This window comes from Boleophthalmus pectinirostris, unplaced genomic scaffold (genome assembly GCF_026225935.1).
Source record: "Boleophthalmus pectinirostris isolate CB_2022bp ecotype Guang Dong unplaced genomic scaffold, ASM2622593v1 HiC_scaffold_6, whole genome shotgun sequence".
NCBI classification, from domain to species: Eukaryota; Metazoa; Chordata; class Actinopteri; order Gobiiformes; family Gobiidae; genus Boleophthalmus; species Boleophthalmus pectinirostris.
The window spans coordinates 36,342,025-36,357,821 of record NW_026571447.1 but is presented as its reverse complement, the minus strand read 5'-3'; the positions used below and the strand labels follow the sequence as shown (position 1 = coordinate 36,357,821).

Genomic DNA, 15,797 nt, shown 5'->3' with positions numbered 1-15,797 from the left:
ATTGTCGTCTCTTTTAAACAAAAGGCGCAGACGTCCGAAAATAATCAGGACAACAGAATATAACATTTAACAAAACACAAAAACATAAAGCAACGGCCACAACACCGAGCCCAATTCATCAGCCGGTTTCACTTCGTAGAAACCGTCTGACCTCGCAGCATTAGGATTCGTTCGCTCGACAGTAGGCGGTTACTTTTTTTATTTAACCAATCGCCGCTATTTGGTCGTGATATTTGTAATGCGCCGCTAACGGGACTAACTGGTATATTAAGCTTTTCACAAATCTTTCCAACACAGAATGTATGTCTCTTCACTGATTGGCTGATGACCGAACTCGCATTTCCGGGGTTTTTGCGAACCGTCTAGTGTATTCTGATTCCTGACCTAGTCCCTGGAGAGAAATGAAATTGAGCGGAGGCACTAGGTGGCGCCATAACACCCACAACAAATACAAAACAACAAAAAATGCCCTCCCCATTTCCCCCCGACCCCAAATTTGGTCAAATAAAACAAAAGTAACATGGACGTGCAGCATAAATACACCGCTAGGCCCCATTACATTCATATATTTTGGCCAATTTATAATTCCTTTTCTCTCTCTTTCTCCTTTCTTTTTTCCTCCCATTTTTAAATAAACATGTTTAGTCCCTAGACTTAAACTAATATTATTCTCACCTAATCATAAGTTAACAGAACGCTGTAGTTGAGTGAAAGAGATACTAAAATTCCATGACTTTTCCAAAACTTTCATTGATCTCCATGACCGTGGGAACCCTGAAAATATACAACTTTGATAAGACTTTATTTTAGCGTACACTTCTAAACATCTAACATCTAACTACCTGTTAATTAACAGAGTTGTAGATGATTAATTTGCCATTAATTAGTATTTATTCAGCCCTTATTAATGTTTAATTCCCCACTAATAACTTATTCTGCTATTAATTAGACATTAACAAACACTTTCCTATTAATACACTCCTTATTACTGCTGATTTGTTTGATACTATAGGCCATTTTTGTCCACGAATTGGGATTTTAATAAACTTTTTGGGTAACACTTTATAATAACTACACCTTATTTAGCCTTAATAAAGCATGAACAAAGACTTAATTAATAATGATTCACACTTAGTAACTACTTAATTACTCCTGAATTAGCACTTAACTTGCACTTAATTCACTTGTGCTGTAAATAGTAACTCAATACTTCTTAATTACTCATGAACGAACCATTTGCATGTTTACAAATGCATATTTAAGTTCACATTTGAGCATTTATTAATGATTAATAAGCTATGAGAGAATGATTTACTAATAATGTAATACAATGATCATTCCGGCAGCTGTTATCTGTTAGTTAAGTCTTTCTGAGAGCTTTTCTAAATGAAGACAAATTATGCTTCATTAAACATTTGTTAAGGTTGGTAAAATTCCAGAGAAACAATAATGCATTACTAGTAAATCATTCTCTCATGGTTTACTAATCATTAATAAATGCTCAAATTTGTACTTAAATATACATTTACAAATGCACACACAAATGATTAATTTATGAGTAATTAAGTAAGAAATACTTATGAGTTTCTATTTACAGCACAGGTGAATTAAGTGCAAGTTAAGTGCTAATTCAGGTAGTAATTAAGTAGTTACTAAACGTGAATCATTATTAATTAAGTCTTTGTTCATGCTTTATTAAGGCTAAATAAGGTGTAGTTATTATAAAGTGTTACCGACTGTATGATTCTGACTGGACATTTACGTGAAGCCTGCATCTGGGGATCAAACCGGCGACCTGCTGGATACGGGGAGCACTGACTCAGCGACTGTTCCTCCAGAATTACACAAGAGCATCTCCGGTTTATCTCACAGATCCGCCGAAGCACCTCCTGCTCGGTGCACGTCACAGAAGTGGGGCAAATGTTCTTTTCGGTTTGTGCTCCCATTTATCTGATCCGCAGTCCATAACCGAACCTTTGGACGTTTCTCATCCATTTTCCCAAAAGACTTTCCAAAAAAAAAACATTAATATTAAAAGGTCAAAAGCTTGCTCAGGGCTAATCAGCTCTGTGGTAACTAATGACCACAAGACCTTTAATTTTATTTCAAATCTGCTTCTGAAACTCTATAAACCACTAAGTTATTAAAGCATTTCGCCCAATCTTGAGTTTGAAATGTGCTTTTTTGGACTTAAAACAACTGCGTTATAGATATTAGTTCATAGCTGCTTGTCTCTGAACTCTAAATATTTGAGTTTTTAAAAAGTCTATGGGAAAAAAGAATGGAAAACTTGAATAATAATCCATAAATATGTTGAAAATGTGTTCGTCTTAACCTCGTGTGGTGTTTTTATTGTTTTCTGTTGTTACGTTTGGGTTAATTTAGGGATGGGCATTCGATAAAATGTTCTTAATAGATCGTCGGGAGAATTAACGATTGATTTTCGATTAATCATTAACGTTTTTATATTAAATTATCATCATTATGACTATTACTATCAGTGTTGGGAAGGTGACTTTTAAAATGTAATCCCCTACAGATTACAGATTACCATTAAATTACTTAAAGTGAGTAATGTAATCTGAATACTTTGGATTACTTGATTTGCTGTAGAGAAGCAAAGACGAGGAAATCGTAAAATAAGATGTTTTGTCTGATAAAAGAAAATGAAAAGCCCAGACTTTACATAACCAGATTAAAAATATTATTGATAGAAGAGGAGAAGACGTGGTCTGGGCAGCATGATTTAGTCCTGGTTTAGCCCTGGAATTGCCAGGTCTTAGAACCTGGTTTACTGACCACTAAACCTGGTTCTACTGAACCTAAACCAGGAACTCTACTGAAACCAGGACTAAAACCCTAGGATCTAGGACTGAACCAGGACTAAACCAGGACTGAACCAGGTCTAAACCAGAACTGAACCAGGTAACCAGGACCTTCTAAACCACTGAACTGAAACCAAAACCAAAAACCAGAACTGAACCAGGTAAACTGAAAACCAAAACCAGGTCTAACTAAACCAGAACTGAACCAGGACTAAACCAGGACTGAAAACCAGAACCAACTAAAAACCAGAACTGAACAGGTCTAAACCAGGACTGAACCAGGTCTAAACCAGAACTGGAACCAGGACTGAACCAGGTCTAAACCAGGAACTAACCTAAACCAACTAAACCAGGACTAAACTGAACCAGGACTAAACCAGGACTGAACTAAACCAGGACTAAACCAGAACTGAACCAGGACTAAACCAGAACTGAAACCAGGACTGAACCAGGAAACCAGAACTGAACCAGGACTAAACCAGGACTGAACCAGGTAGGACTAAACCAGGAACTGAACCAGACTGAGGTCTAAACCAACTAAACCAGAACTGAACCAGGGAACTAGGACTAAACCAGGACTGAACCAGGAACCTGAACAGGTCTAGAACTGAACCAGGAACTCTGAACTGAACTGGCAGGACTGAACCAGGACTAAACCAGGACTGAACCAGGTCTAAACCAGGACTGAACCAGGTCTGACTGAACCAGGAACCATGAACCAGGTCTAAAACCAGGACTGAACCAGGTCTAACCAGGACTAAACCAGGACTGAACCAGACTGAACCAGGTCTGAAACCAGACTAAGGACTAAACCAGGAACCAGGACTAAACCAGGACTGAACCAGGACTAAACCAAGTCTAAACAGCGCGGAGTTCTGTGTCGGTCCTTTCGCTCGCGGTCACCCGACGGTCTACACGGGCGCATCTCCGGTGTTTCACCGCTGCTGATATCACGGTGATTTTAGCAAATTTGTAGGAAGAAAAAACGAAAAACCCACCACTTCAATCCAGGTTAAAAAATGTGTTGTGACGCGCATTACTCAGATTTGTACTGAGTAAAATATCACAATTTTTTCCCCCTGTAATGCCACATTACTGCGTTACAGCAAAAAGCAACACATTACAGTAATTTGTTACTTTTATAACGCGTTACTCCCAACACTGTAGACCGTTGTCAATCAATCTCCTCCGTGCCGTGTCTCCTGTACAGTACAGAATGTGTTCATCTTCTCAAATTTACATAAATGTTTCTGTATCAGTGTGATTCTGAAGTGTTGTATGTTTGCGAGTTTTCTCCTCGACAAAACCCACAATGTCGACGAAACGTTCAGCACCGACAAAGGCTCCTGCGCTCGCACCCGAAATGCAGAGGAAGATGTGACCATCGCATAAAAAGTTGGACGTCTGGACACGCTGAAGGAAGGTAGCAGTTTACGGAATTACGGAATAAATTAATCTTCGGTTCGTTACGTAAAAAAGGAGGAAAATAACAAAAGGACGACAGCAGCGATAAGTTTTAAGAAGGATATAAAAAAGAGTTGTAACTGTCCTGTATAAATTGGTGCTGAGGGGTTTTACAGCCTTAAAACATTTGTAATAATAAAGCTGACTACTTCGCAAATTTCATCTATTGCGGGTTATTTTTAGAACGTAAACGAGAGACCACTGTACACAAAAAAAAAAAAAAAAAACGATCATAACTGCGACACGGAGCCAGAGCCCAAACGTTTCTTAATTAAACATGAACATGATCGACGAAATTCTTAACGTTTAATTGTCGTTTAGTCGACTAATCATGCCCATCCCTAGGTTAACTACAGCTACACTTTTTGATCGACGTTGCCTCATTCTCTCGAGTCTCTTGCATAAGACTTCTGGACGTTTCGTAACATTCTACAGGAGCTTTAGAAGAACACGACCTTTTACGAAAGAACACGAGCAGCGAGGTCAAAACCACCTTGACTTTGGTTGTAAACATTTCGCGCCAAAGTCCCGTAAATCCCCCACAAACTGTCCCGACTCAAACGCCGCACGGGAGGGAAAAAAAAAAAAAAATCTCGATTCTCGCTCTCGTCGGCTTCAAACCTCCGCGCTCCAAAGCCGGTCCTTGAACGCCTCGCCAAGGTCAGAACCGACAACGCGCTCGGACGGATAAAAGAATGTGAAATTAGGCTCAGCTGTGTGTCCCTTTGAAAAGCTAATACGAAGCGCACAAAGGCAGGGCCGGGGTTTGTTGGTGGTGCTCGTCCTTGTGTCGGGATTGAAGCATGGTGAGGCAGACCAGAGGAAGAGACATTAAAGACACTACATGGAACATCGAGGAGAGCGCGTTCCGCACAACACACAGCTGTGACCACTGCCCATGCGCACAGACACTCACACAGTCCTACACACCTGACTCTCCTGGTTACACACTTTAAACTCGGAGGGAAGGGACCAGATGGTGGACTCGCCGGTCACTGATCGACTCATCAGAACGAAGGGACGCGCCGCCAAAGAGGTCGACAAGGCGAAGACAAACTTTGACTCTGTCTGCTCATGTAGATCAGGTTCGACTCAAGACATACTGGAGGTTTTTCAGATAATGTACGACTTTTTAGATGTTTGGATTGCAGAATGGATACATTAAAGCAGGGGTGTCCAAACTTTTGTCATCAAGGGCCACATATTTAAACACAGATGAAGCAGAGGGCCGATCGAGGGAGGTAGACTGGAGCTCAAAACAGTGAATAATTGAAATATGCGCAGGTTTAAACATGTTACTATGAACCTTCAGTCTTTATTCGTGCTAAAATCCTTAAAACCACACACTAAATATGAAATATGAGCTTTATCAAGGTAGATTCTCAAAAAAACTTGCAGTAAAAAATTATTTTTTAATTGCTGCAAGGTCATTTGGACCAATTCACCTGAGGGCCAAGAAAAATTTGTCTGAGGGCCGCGTTTGGCCCCCGAGCCATAGTTTGGACATGCCTGCGTTAAAGCAAAGACCTATTATATAAAATCTAATAGTATCATACTCATAATAAAATCTTTTAGAGCTTTTGCGCATGTTTTTCTCCCTCTCAAAGCTACGTTCCGACTGCAGGTTACGTGAAATCTGATTTTTTTGGCGAGGTTGTTCCAATTTCAAAAGTGTCCTGCACGAGCACGGAATGGCAATTTGTGCCGTTCTCTGCACAGACAAACCCAAAAAGAAGAGACGACGAATCTGGTCTTAGAAATATCTGGGCAGACGTGGGCAGTGCGGGTTGTCAGTTCTTCAGAAGGAACTGGAGGTAAGTAGCATCAAGTTTTTCACCAAACTTATGTTCTGTGTTGCTCGATTAGCTGCGCCTCCATGTCCTGTGTCCAAAACACTCGCCGGCGCCATCGTCCTCCACAACCTCATATCCTCCTTCCTTTTCTGTGTCCGCACATGCTCAGTCTGACAGATTCTGTAAAATCGGCTCGTGGAAAGACTTCAACAGAGCGAAACCCTCACGAGAGGCGACTGGAATTAAAACAAGTTTGATTTTCTTGCGACCTACGAATGCCGATCGGGAGCTGGTCGTGAGGGATTAATCGTTTTTCTTTACTCCAAGTTTTCTACACGAAGCACGACACACGACGAAGCCAAAACTCGAAACCTGATCCCCAAAACAGTCGCACGAGTGAAAAATCGGCTCAAAAAACGGTCAAAAAGTGTACACCCGGCTAAAGTAGGTCAAATATTTATTGTGATTTTAACCTTGAAAATACATAAAAGTGTGACGCGACCTTAACTAATTACTACCAAGCATGTCCTATTTTTTTATTTTTTTTTTTTTTTTTTGCAGACTCAGTAGAAAGTCAAGTTCGTCGAGCCTCGTCAACTTTTCCTCGACGCGAAAAAACAAAAACCCCGGACTTGCCGATCAGCGACCGAACCGAACCCAACGCCGATCCCCTCCTCCACCTCCGCACTTTCTGTGTTATTATTCCTCTCGATAAATGTAAAGTTAATGAGCGCTTCCTGAGGTTAGTTTTTTTTTTTTTTTTTAAGGTGAGCTCTGGTTTATCTGGTCGTTAGTCAGCAGACAGACGGCGAAGAGTCGGCGTCGTACCTCTCGCCGTCGTCCAAAAAACAAAACAAAAAACGTCCAAAGAGACCAAGAAAAGAACTGAAAAAAAAAGCAAATGTCTACAAGCGGGACATGTTACCTGGCTATGACAAACAGCACACAACTGACACCCAAGTAAGCCAGCAGAATATACATCCAGATATCGGGCGACAGGGGGTTGAGGAAGGAGAAGACCCCGGGGTTGGTCCCGTTCGGCTTTCGGTACAGAATACTTATCCCCAGCGTCATGAAGGGTTTGGAGAAGTCGATCACCTTCTCCCGGACGTACGTGATGGACAGAGGAGCCACGGCCAGGTCTGCCCTCTGGAAAAGAGAGGAAGAAAAGAGGAGAGGAGAGGGACACGGGATGAGAAGAGAAAGAGGAAGTAAGTAGGAGAAAGATCGGGAGAGAGAAGGAGGAGGAGGAACAGAGAAGGAAATAAAAGGGAGGAGAGAGGGGAGGGAGAAAGAGAAAGAGCGAGGAGGGAGAAGGAAAGGAGGAATAAAAAGGACAAGAGGGAGGGAGAGAGACACGAGAGGAGGAGAGGGGGAGGAAAAATGGACGTGGAAAACGGAGAAGAAATGGAGGAAAAGAGAGGAGAAGAGAGATAGACGTGGGAGGAGAGGGAAGAGAAGAGAAGGAGGAAGGAAATAGGAAATGGTGGGAGAGGAGGAGGAGGAGCAGAGAAGGAAGAAAAAAGGGAGGGGGGAGAAAGAGGGAGGAGAGAGGGGAGGAAGAAAGAGAAGGCGGGGAGGAGGAGAGGAGAGATAGATACGGGAGGAGAGGAGGAGAGAAGGAAAGGAAGGAAAGAGGGAGAAAAAGGCAGGAGAGGGTGAGGAGACATGGATATTAGAGGAGAAGAAAAGGAGGAATAAAAAGGAAGAGGGGGAGAGAGAGAAAGAAGGAAAAAGAGCAGGAGAGGAGGAGGAGCAGAGAAGGAAATAAAAGGGAGGCGAGGGGGGGAAGAAAGAGAAAGCGGGGAGGAGAAGAAAAGGGGAGAGAGATAGACACGGGAGGAGGCGGAGGAGAGAAGGAAGGAAGGAAAGAGGGAGAAAAGCAGGAGAGGGTGAGGAAGAAAGAGGGCATGGAGGGATTGAGAGGAGAAGAAAAGGAGGAATAAAAAGGAAGAGGGGGAGGAGAGAGGAGACATGGCCACGGGAGGAGAGAAGGAGGAAGGTAAGAGGGAAAAAGAGCAGGAGAGCGTGAGGAGAGATGGACATGAGAGGAGGAGAAGAAAGAGGAAGAGAGGGGAGAGGAGAGATAGACATGGGAGGAGGGGGAGGAGAGAAAGAAGGAGAAAGAAGGAGAAAGAGCAGGAGAGGAGGAGGAGCAGAGAAGGAAGAAAAAGGGAGGAGGGGGGGAGAAAGAGAGCGAGGGGGGAAGGAAGGAGGAAAGAGGAGGAAGAGAGGGAGAAAGAGGGAGAAAGAACGGGAGAGGGTGAAGACAGATGGAACATGGGCGGATGGGGGAGAGGAGGAGGAGCAGAGAAGAAAGAAAGAGGGAGGAGAGGGGAGGAAGAAAGAGGGAGGGAGGGGGAGAAGAAAAGAAGGAGGAAAGAGTAAAAGAGGGGAGAGGAGAGATAGACACGGGAGGAGTGGGAAGAGATAGAAGGAAGGAAGAATGAGGGAGAAAAATCAGGAGGATAAGGAGAGATGGACGTGGAAGGATGGGGAAGAGGAGGAGGGGCAGAGAAGGAAGTAAGAGGGAGGAGAGAGGGGGGAGAGGGGAGGAAGAAAGATAGAAGGCAGAGGAGGAGAGGAAAAGGAGGAAGAAAGAGGGAGAGAGGAGAGATAGAGGAAGAACGAGAGAGAAAGAGTGGGAGAGGGTGAGGAGAGATGGACACGGGAGGAGGGGGAGAAGAAAAGGAGGAAGAGAGATAGACAGTGGGAAAAAGGGGAAGACAGAAGGAGGAAGAAAGAAGGAGAAAAAACAGGGAGAGTGTAAGGAGCAGTGAAGAAAGAAGGAAAGAGTGAAGGAAGGGTTGAGGAGAGACGGAGAGTTGAGAGAGGGAAGAAGGGGAGAGAGGGGAGTAGAAGGAGAGAAAGAGGAAGAAAGAGAGGAGGAGAGGTAGAGAAGACGGTTATGAGGGCGGAAAGCGAAAAGGAGGACGGTTAGAGGACGAGAGAGAAGAAAGAGAAAGAGGGGAGGACGAGGAGAGAGAGAGAGAGAGAGAGAGAGAGGAGGAGACAGGAAAGGAGGAGGAGAGAGGGACACAGAAAGAAGAGAGGAGAAAAGGAGGAGGGGGAAGAGAAGAAGAAAGTCAAAAATTACAACAGATGCAAATATTAAAGACTTTTCTTCAACTTTTCTGGTGTCGTTCATGTTGTTGCTTTGACCGGAATGTTCCACAGTGAGGCATTAAAGTTTAAAAACACACACACTCTCAGGGTCTCGCCTCTCCACAGATCAGGTCAGTAACACTTTCCCCCCGTGGATGACGCTGTAAATCCAGACCTCCGCTCTCTGTCTCTCTTTTTCTCTTTTAGATCCGGATCTAAACGTAAAAAACTTTTATCGATCACAAACCCAGAAGAAGAAAGCTCCGGTGTGCGTCGCCGTGGAGACGGGACGACGACGGGACGAGAGGTTTTCCGAGCGACGGGAAACTCCGACTCACTCCGGTCGGGAAAATGTGTTGGAAAGCTGCGTGTGCGTCCAGAAACCACGATTTTATAAACTCTACACCATTTTGTTTTTTTGTTTTTTTTATGGTTTAAATCTAAATCTTTCCTTTTTTTTCTTTTAATCAGCTGCAAAAAAAAAAAAAAAAAAAAAAGAGTCGTCTGCTGTTTTGTAATTTAACTGAACGAAGCCGAAACGCTGCAGAAAAGAGTTAATGAAAAAACTAGAATAGAATTTTTCTTTATTCTGCGATCAGTTCTTTCAGGCGATTTTAAGAGATTTATCTCCACGAAGAGAGAGAGAGGAGAAAAGATTATGAAACAAGAGAGAAAAGAGGAGAAGAAAAGAGAGGGGAGGAGGGAGAGAGATATGAAGAGAAAGGGACGGTAAGAGAGAGTGAGAGAGAGAGAGAAGGTGGGCAGAGAGATAGAAAGGAGAGTGACGGAGGGAGAGAGGGAGGAGAGAGAGATCAAGAGAAAGAGGGGGAGAGAGAGTGAATGAGAGGGATGGGGGAGAGGGAGAGAGAGAGAGAAAGAGAGGGAGAGAGAAAAAGAGAGAGCAGAGTGAGGGAGAGAGAAAGAGAGTAAAAGAGAGGAAAGAGAGAGGAGAGAAAGTGAGAGCGAGAAAGGAGAGAGAGAAAGAAAGAGAGGGAGGAAAGAGAGAAAGGAAACGGGGAGAGAGGATATGAGTGAGAGAGCGAGAAGAAGGAGAGAGAGAAAGAAAAAGTGAGTGAGAGAAAAACAGAGGGGAGAGAAGAAAGAGAGAGAGAGAGAGGAAGGAAAGAGAAAGGAGAGAGATAGAAAGGAGAGTGACAGAGAGAGAGAGGAAGGAGAGAGAGAGAGAGAGAGAGAGCAGAGAGAAAGGAGAGAGTGACAGAGAGAGAGAGTGGAAGGAGAGAGAGATGGCAGGAGAGAGATAAAGAGAAAGAGAGGGGGAGAGAGAGAAAAAGAGGGAGAGAGAAAGATAGAAAAAGAGAAGAAGGAGAGAGAGGGAGAGAGAAAGGAGAAAGAGAGGGAAGAGAGAGAGAGGGAGCGAGATGTAAAGAGAAAGAGGGGGGAGAAAGGGTAAGAGTGTGAGAGAGAGAGAGAGAGCGAGAAGAAGAAGAAAGAGAGAGAGAAAGAGAGTGAGAGAAAGGAGCGAGAGAGAGAAAAAGGGGAAGGAAAGAGAAAGGAGAGAGAGAAGAAGGAGATATAGAGAGAAAGAGAGGGGGAAGAAAGAGGGTATGAGTGAGAGAGAGAAAGAAAAAGAAAGAGAGAGAGAAAGTGAGTGAGAGAAAAAACAAAGTGGGGAGAGGAAAGAGAGAGAGAGAAAGGAAAGAGAGAGAGAGAGTGAAAAAGAGAAAGCGAGGGGGAGAGAGAAGGTATGAGTGACGAGAGAAAAAGCGAGGGAGAGAGAAAGACAGAAAAAGTGAGTGAGTGGGAAAAAGAGAGGAAAGAGAGAGAAGGAGAGAGAGACAGAGAGAAAGGAAAGAGAGAGAGAGAGAGAAAGGAGAGAAAACAGGAGAAATAGAGAGAAAGGAAAGAGAGAGAGAGGGGGAGGTAGTTAGAGACAGAGAGAAAAGAGAATGGAGAGATAGAGAGGAAGGAGAGAGACAGAGAGAGAGGAAGGAGAAAAGGAGAGAAAACAGGAGAAATAGAGAGACAGAGAAAAAAGGAGAGAGAAAGAGAGAGAGAGAGAGAGAGAGAGAGAGAAAGAGAGAGAGAGAGAGAGAGAGAGAGAGAAAGAGAGAGAGAGAGAGAGAGAGAGAGAGAGAGGTGGAGGAGGTAGAGTCATGATTCACTGGCACAGGAAACATTTAGAGCCAATCAAATTAAGAGAACAAGCTCTTTACACAGAGCAGCTCTGTCCCAGCACTTACAACTCATTTAATGCTTCACGTTTCTGCCCAAGTCTTCAAAGAACCATTCTCTCCATCATTTACCCTCTCTCCATCTCTTCTCATCAAATCTCTCCTATCAAATCTCTGTATATCAAATACTCTGACTATATATATCAAATACTCTGACTATTATATTATCAAATACTCTGACTATTATAATCAAATACTCTGACTATTATACTCTCAAATACTCTGACATTTATATTATCAATACATATTATCAAATACTCTGACTATTATCTCTAAATACTCTGACATATTACTCTCTATTTAAATCAAATACTCTGACTATTATATATCAAATACTCTGATTATTATTCTGATTATTATATATCAAATACTCAGACTCTATTATTATCAAATACTCTGACTATTATAAATACTCTGACTATTATATTATCAAATACTCTGACTATATTATATATTATCAAATACTCTGACTATTATTATCAATATATCAAATACTCTGATACTATTATATTATCAAATACTCTGACTATTATCAAATACTCTAATATATTATCAAATACTCTGACTATTATTCAAATACTCTGATATATATTTTCAAATACTCTGATTATATATTCAAATACTCTACTATTAAAATACTCTGACTATTATACTCTATATATTATCAAATACTCTGACTATTATATTATCAAATACTCTGACTATATATTATCACTATTATAAATATACTCTGACTATTATATTATCAAATACTCTGACTATTATACTCTCAAATACTCTGACTATTATATTATCAAATACTCTGACTATTATATTATCAAATACTCTGACTATTATACTCTCAAATACTCTGACTATTATATTATCAAATACTCTGACTATTATATATCAAATACTCTGATTATTATATTATCAAATACTCTGACTATTATAATTATAATTATAATTTACCTCCGGATCAATAAAAAAAAATCTCTCTGTCTGTCTTTCTCTCTTTCTCTCTCTTTCTGTCTCTCTCTCTCTTTCTGTCTCTCTCTCTCTTTCCATCTCTCTCTCTTTCTGTCTCTCTCTCTCTTCTGTCTCTCTCTCTTCTCTCTCTCTTTCTGTCTCTCTCTCTTTCTCTCTCTCTCTCTCTCTCTCTTTCTGTCTCTCTCTCTCTCTTTCTTTCTCTCTTTCCCTCCATCTCTCTTTCTGTCTGTCTCTCTCTCTCCATCTCTTTCTTTCTCCCCCTCTCTCTGTCTCTCTCTCCATCTCTCTTTCTGCCTCTCCGTCTCTCTCTTTCTCTCTCTCTCTCTCTCTCCGTCTCTCTCTTTCTCTGTCTCTCTCTAATACAGACTTGGAGTTGTGTTTTGTTTCATTCACACACGTTTAAGTAAATCCAGCATTATTAGTCTGTCTACATCTCACAAAAAGCTCTGTTCCACCTTGTGATGTCATGAAGCTGTACTTTTTCATCTTCCTTTTACCTTTTGTTCACTAGAGATTGGAAATTCTGTGACAAAAATGATCCAAACGACACTTCTAAACTCTAAAACTGAAGTCTGGAGCACTGTCTGAATCACCACGTGACAAGGTGGAACAGATCGTTTTCTGTTTGAGAGAAGAACTAAAAATGCCAGATTTGTGTGTTAAACGTGTGTGAATGAAACAAAATGCAGCTCCAGGTCTGTTTGCGATGAGGAAACCACATCAATCAGAAAATGGCGCCATATGTGTCCTGTCAAAATCTCTTTACATCTGTTTCTCTCCGTTGGCTCAGTGTCGTCTATAGGCACCTTCAGGATCTTCGTATACGATAACAATCTCTGCTGCTTTGATTTTAAGAGACTGAGTCCGATGAAAGAGTCTGGACGTTAAAACGCAGAGGGGTAACTTCTGGATTCACACCCGATGACGTCACAAGGGGAAGTTGTGTGTTAAGATCTGGGGGATTATTGTAAATATGCAGCAACCCTCAAACGTGATCCTTCGACCCTTCAATCCTTCCATCCTTCAACCCTTCCATCATTCGACCCTTCAATCCTTCCATCCTTTGACCCTTCCATCCTTTGACCCTTCAAACCTTCAAGCCTTCGACCCTTCAACCCTTTAATCCCTCGACCCTTCAACCCTTCCATCCTTTGACCCTTCTATTCTTCGACCCTTCAACTCTTCAATCCTTCTACCCTTCAATCCTTCCATCCTTTGACCCTTCAATCCTTCAAGCCTTCGACCCTTCAACCCTTCAAGCCTTCGACCCTTCAACCCTTCCATCCTTCGACCCTTCCATTCTTCAATCCTTCTACCCTTCAACTTCCATTCTTCGACCTTTTGACTCTTCAATCCTTCTACCCTTCAATCCTTCCATCCTTTGACCCTTCAAGCCTTCGACCCTTCAACCCTTCCATCCTTTGACACTTCAGCCCTTCCATCTACGACCCTTCAATCCTTCCATCCTTTGACCCTTCCATCCTTCGACCCTTCAACCCTTCAAGCCATCCATCCTTCGACCCTTCAACCCTTCCATCCTTCGACCCTTCCACCCTTCGACCCTTCGGCCCTTCAGCCCTTCGACCCTTCAAACCCTTCGACCCTTCGACCCTTCAACCCTCCAGTCCTTCAAGCCTTCAAGCCTTCGACCGTTCCATCCTTTGACCCTTCGACCCTTCAAACTTTCCATCCTTTGGCCCTTTAACCCTTCCATCCTTTGACCCTTTAACCCTTCCGACCAACACACACTCATGCTTTAATGTATAAAATCCTTCAGTCGTCCAGGTAGAATCCATGGCAAAAAGAGAAATTCAATGTGTTAGTTTCAGAGTAATTTCAGTGTAGTTAGCTCCTCCCTTCAGGCAGATATAAAGTAAAGTGTCCACCTGCTTTCCGAAACGTATTGAACATATTCTGTGAAACATATTGAATTGAATTTCTCCTTTTGCCGTTTAGTTGGAGATGTGCGGCAGACTGAGGTCCACTACGGCCGAACAATGATGAAGTCGCCTGATTGGTAGAAAAACGGCGTCAGTCCAGCTCTTTCAGATTGACTTTTTGATAAACTCACTCACACACTTCATTCATACCAGGCAAAGTGAAGTCTCGCCCAAGTCTAAATCTGTCTTGCCTAAGGACACAACAACAGTTTTTGCCTCGGGTGCCCCGCCGTGTTACTCAGTATTCCCCGCGATCTCCCATCCAACTTCTGAAGACCCGGTCCTGCTTCGCCTCTGACGAGTCTGGACTTCGATGTTTTACCCACACGTTTTTTTTTTTTCAGAAGAGGAATGAACTTTACTGCAGGATTATAATCGAAAACTTACTCGGTTTGGAAAAATAAAGTCTCACAAGATGAGCCAACATTTATTCTAACATTTAAAAGTAACGTTATACCCCACGACGACTACTACTACTATTATTACAACTACTACTATTACTATGACTACTCCTACTACGACTACTCCTGGTACTACTCCAACTACTACTGCTACTACTCCAACTACTACTCCTATTTCTACTCCAACTACTCCTACTAGTCCTACTAATCCTACTCCTAATACTACTCCTACTATTACTCCTATTTCTACTCCGACTACTACTACTACTACTACTACTACTACTACTTACTATTACTCCTACTACTCCTACTCCTACTAATCCTACTCCTACTACTACTCCCCCTAGTGCTACTCCTACTACCATTACTACTACTACTACTACTCCTACTACTATTACTCCTACTTCCTACTACTAATACCACTAGTACTCCTACTCTTCCTACTACAACTATTACTCCTACTACTACTACTACTACTACTACTACTACTACTACTACTATTACTTCTACTACAACTACTACTCCTCCTACTCCTACTACTAGTACCACTAGTACTCCTACTCCTCCTACTACTACTATTACTCCTACTACTCCTACTCCTACTAATCCTACTCCTACTACTTCTACTACTACTACTACTACTACTACTACTACTACTACTACTACTACTACTACTACTACCACTCCTACTACTACTACTACTTCTCCCCCTACTACCTACTACTCCTTCTACTACTACTCCTACTACTCTTACTACTCCTACTACTCTTACTACTACTACTACTCTTACTACTCCTACTACTCTTACTACTGCTACTACTCTTACTACTACTACTACTCTTACTCGGCCTTGTGAGACGAGCCACCGTTTATTCTAATACTTCTAAGTAATGTTACACTCCGCGATGTTGACAAAATCTGAAGAAAAATCTGCTTTGAGGGACACAAACTTATCACGGGGGGCGAGGTGCGCGCAGCCAATTCATCCTGGAGTGATGTATGGCAACCTTCAAGGGACAAAAAGGATATATCTGTGAGGAATGCACCACTTGACCTTGTTGTGAGCGTTTAGCATTTATAGTCACAAACAGCTTTTTAGATTTATTAA

General features: G+C 42.3%; 1 protein-coding gene across 1 annotated transcript in view; it reads right to left on the bottom strand.

Annotated features, from left to right (window-relative positions):
• The window catches only part of grik2 (glutamate receptor, ionotropic, kainate 2), a 537,576-nt gene that overhangs the window by 188,702 nt on the left and 333,077 nt on the right, over positions 1 to 15,797 (bottom strand). The window contains exon 11 of the mRNA XM_055163917.1: positions 7,008 to 7,231. Coding sequence (XP_055019892.1) covers positions 7,008 to 7,231 — 224 coding nt within the window. The remainder of the gene's footprint in view (positions 1 to 7,007; positions 7,232 to 15,797) is intronic.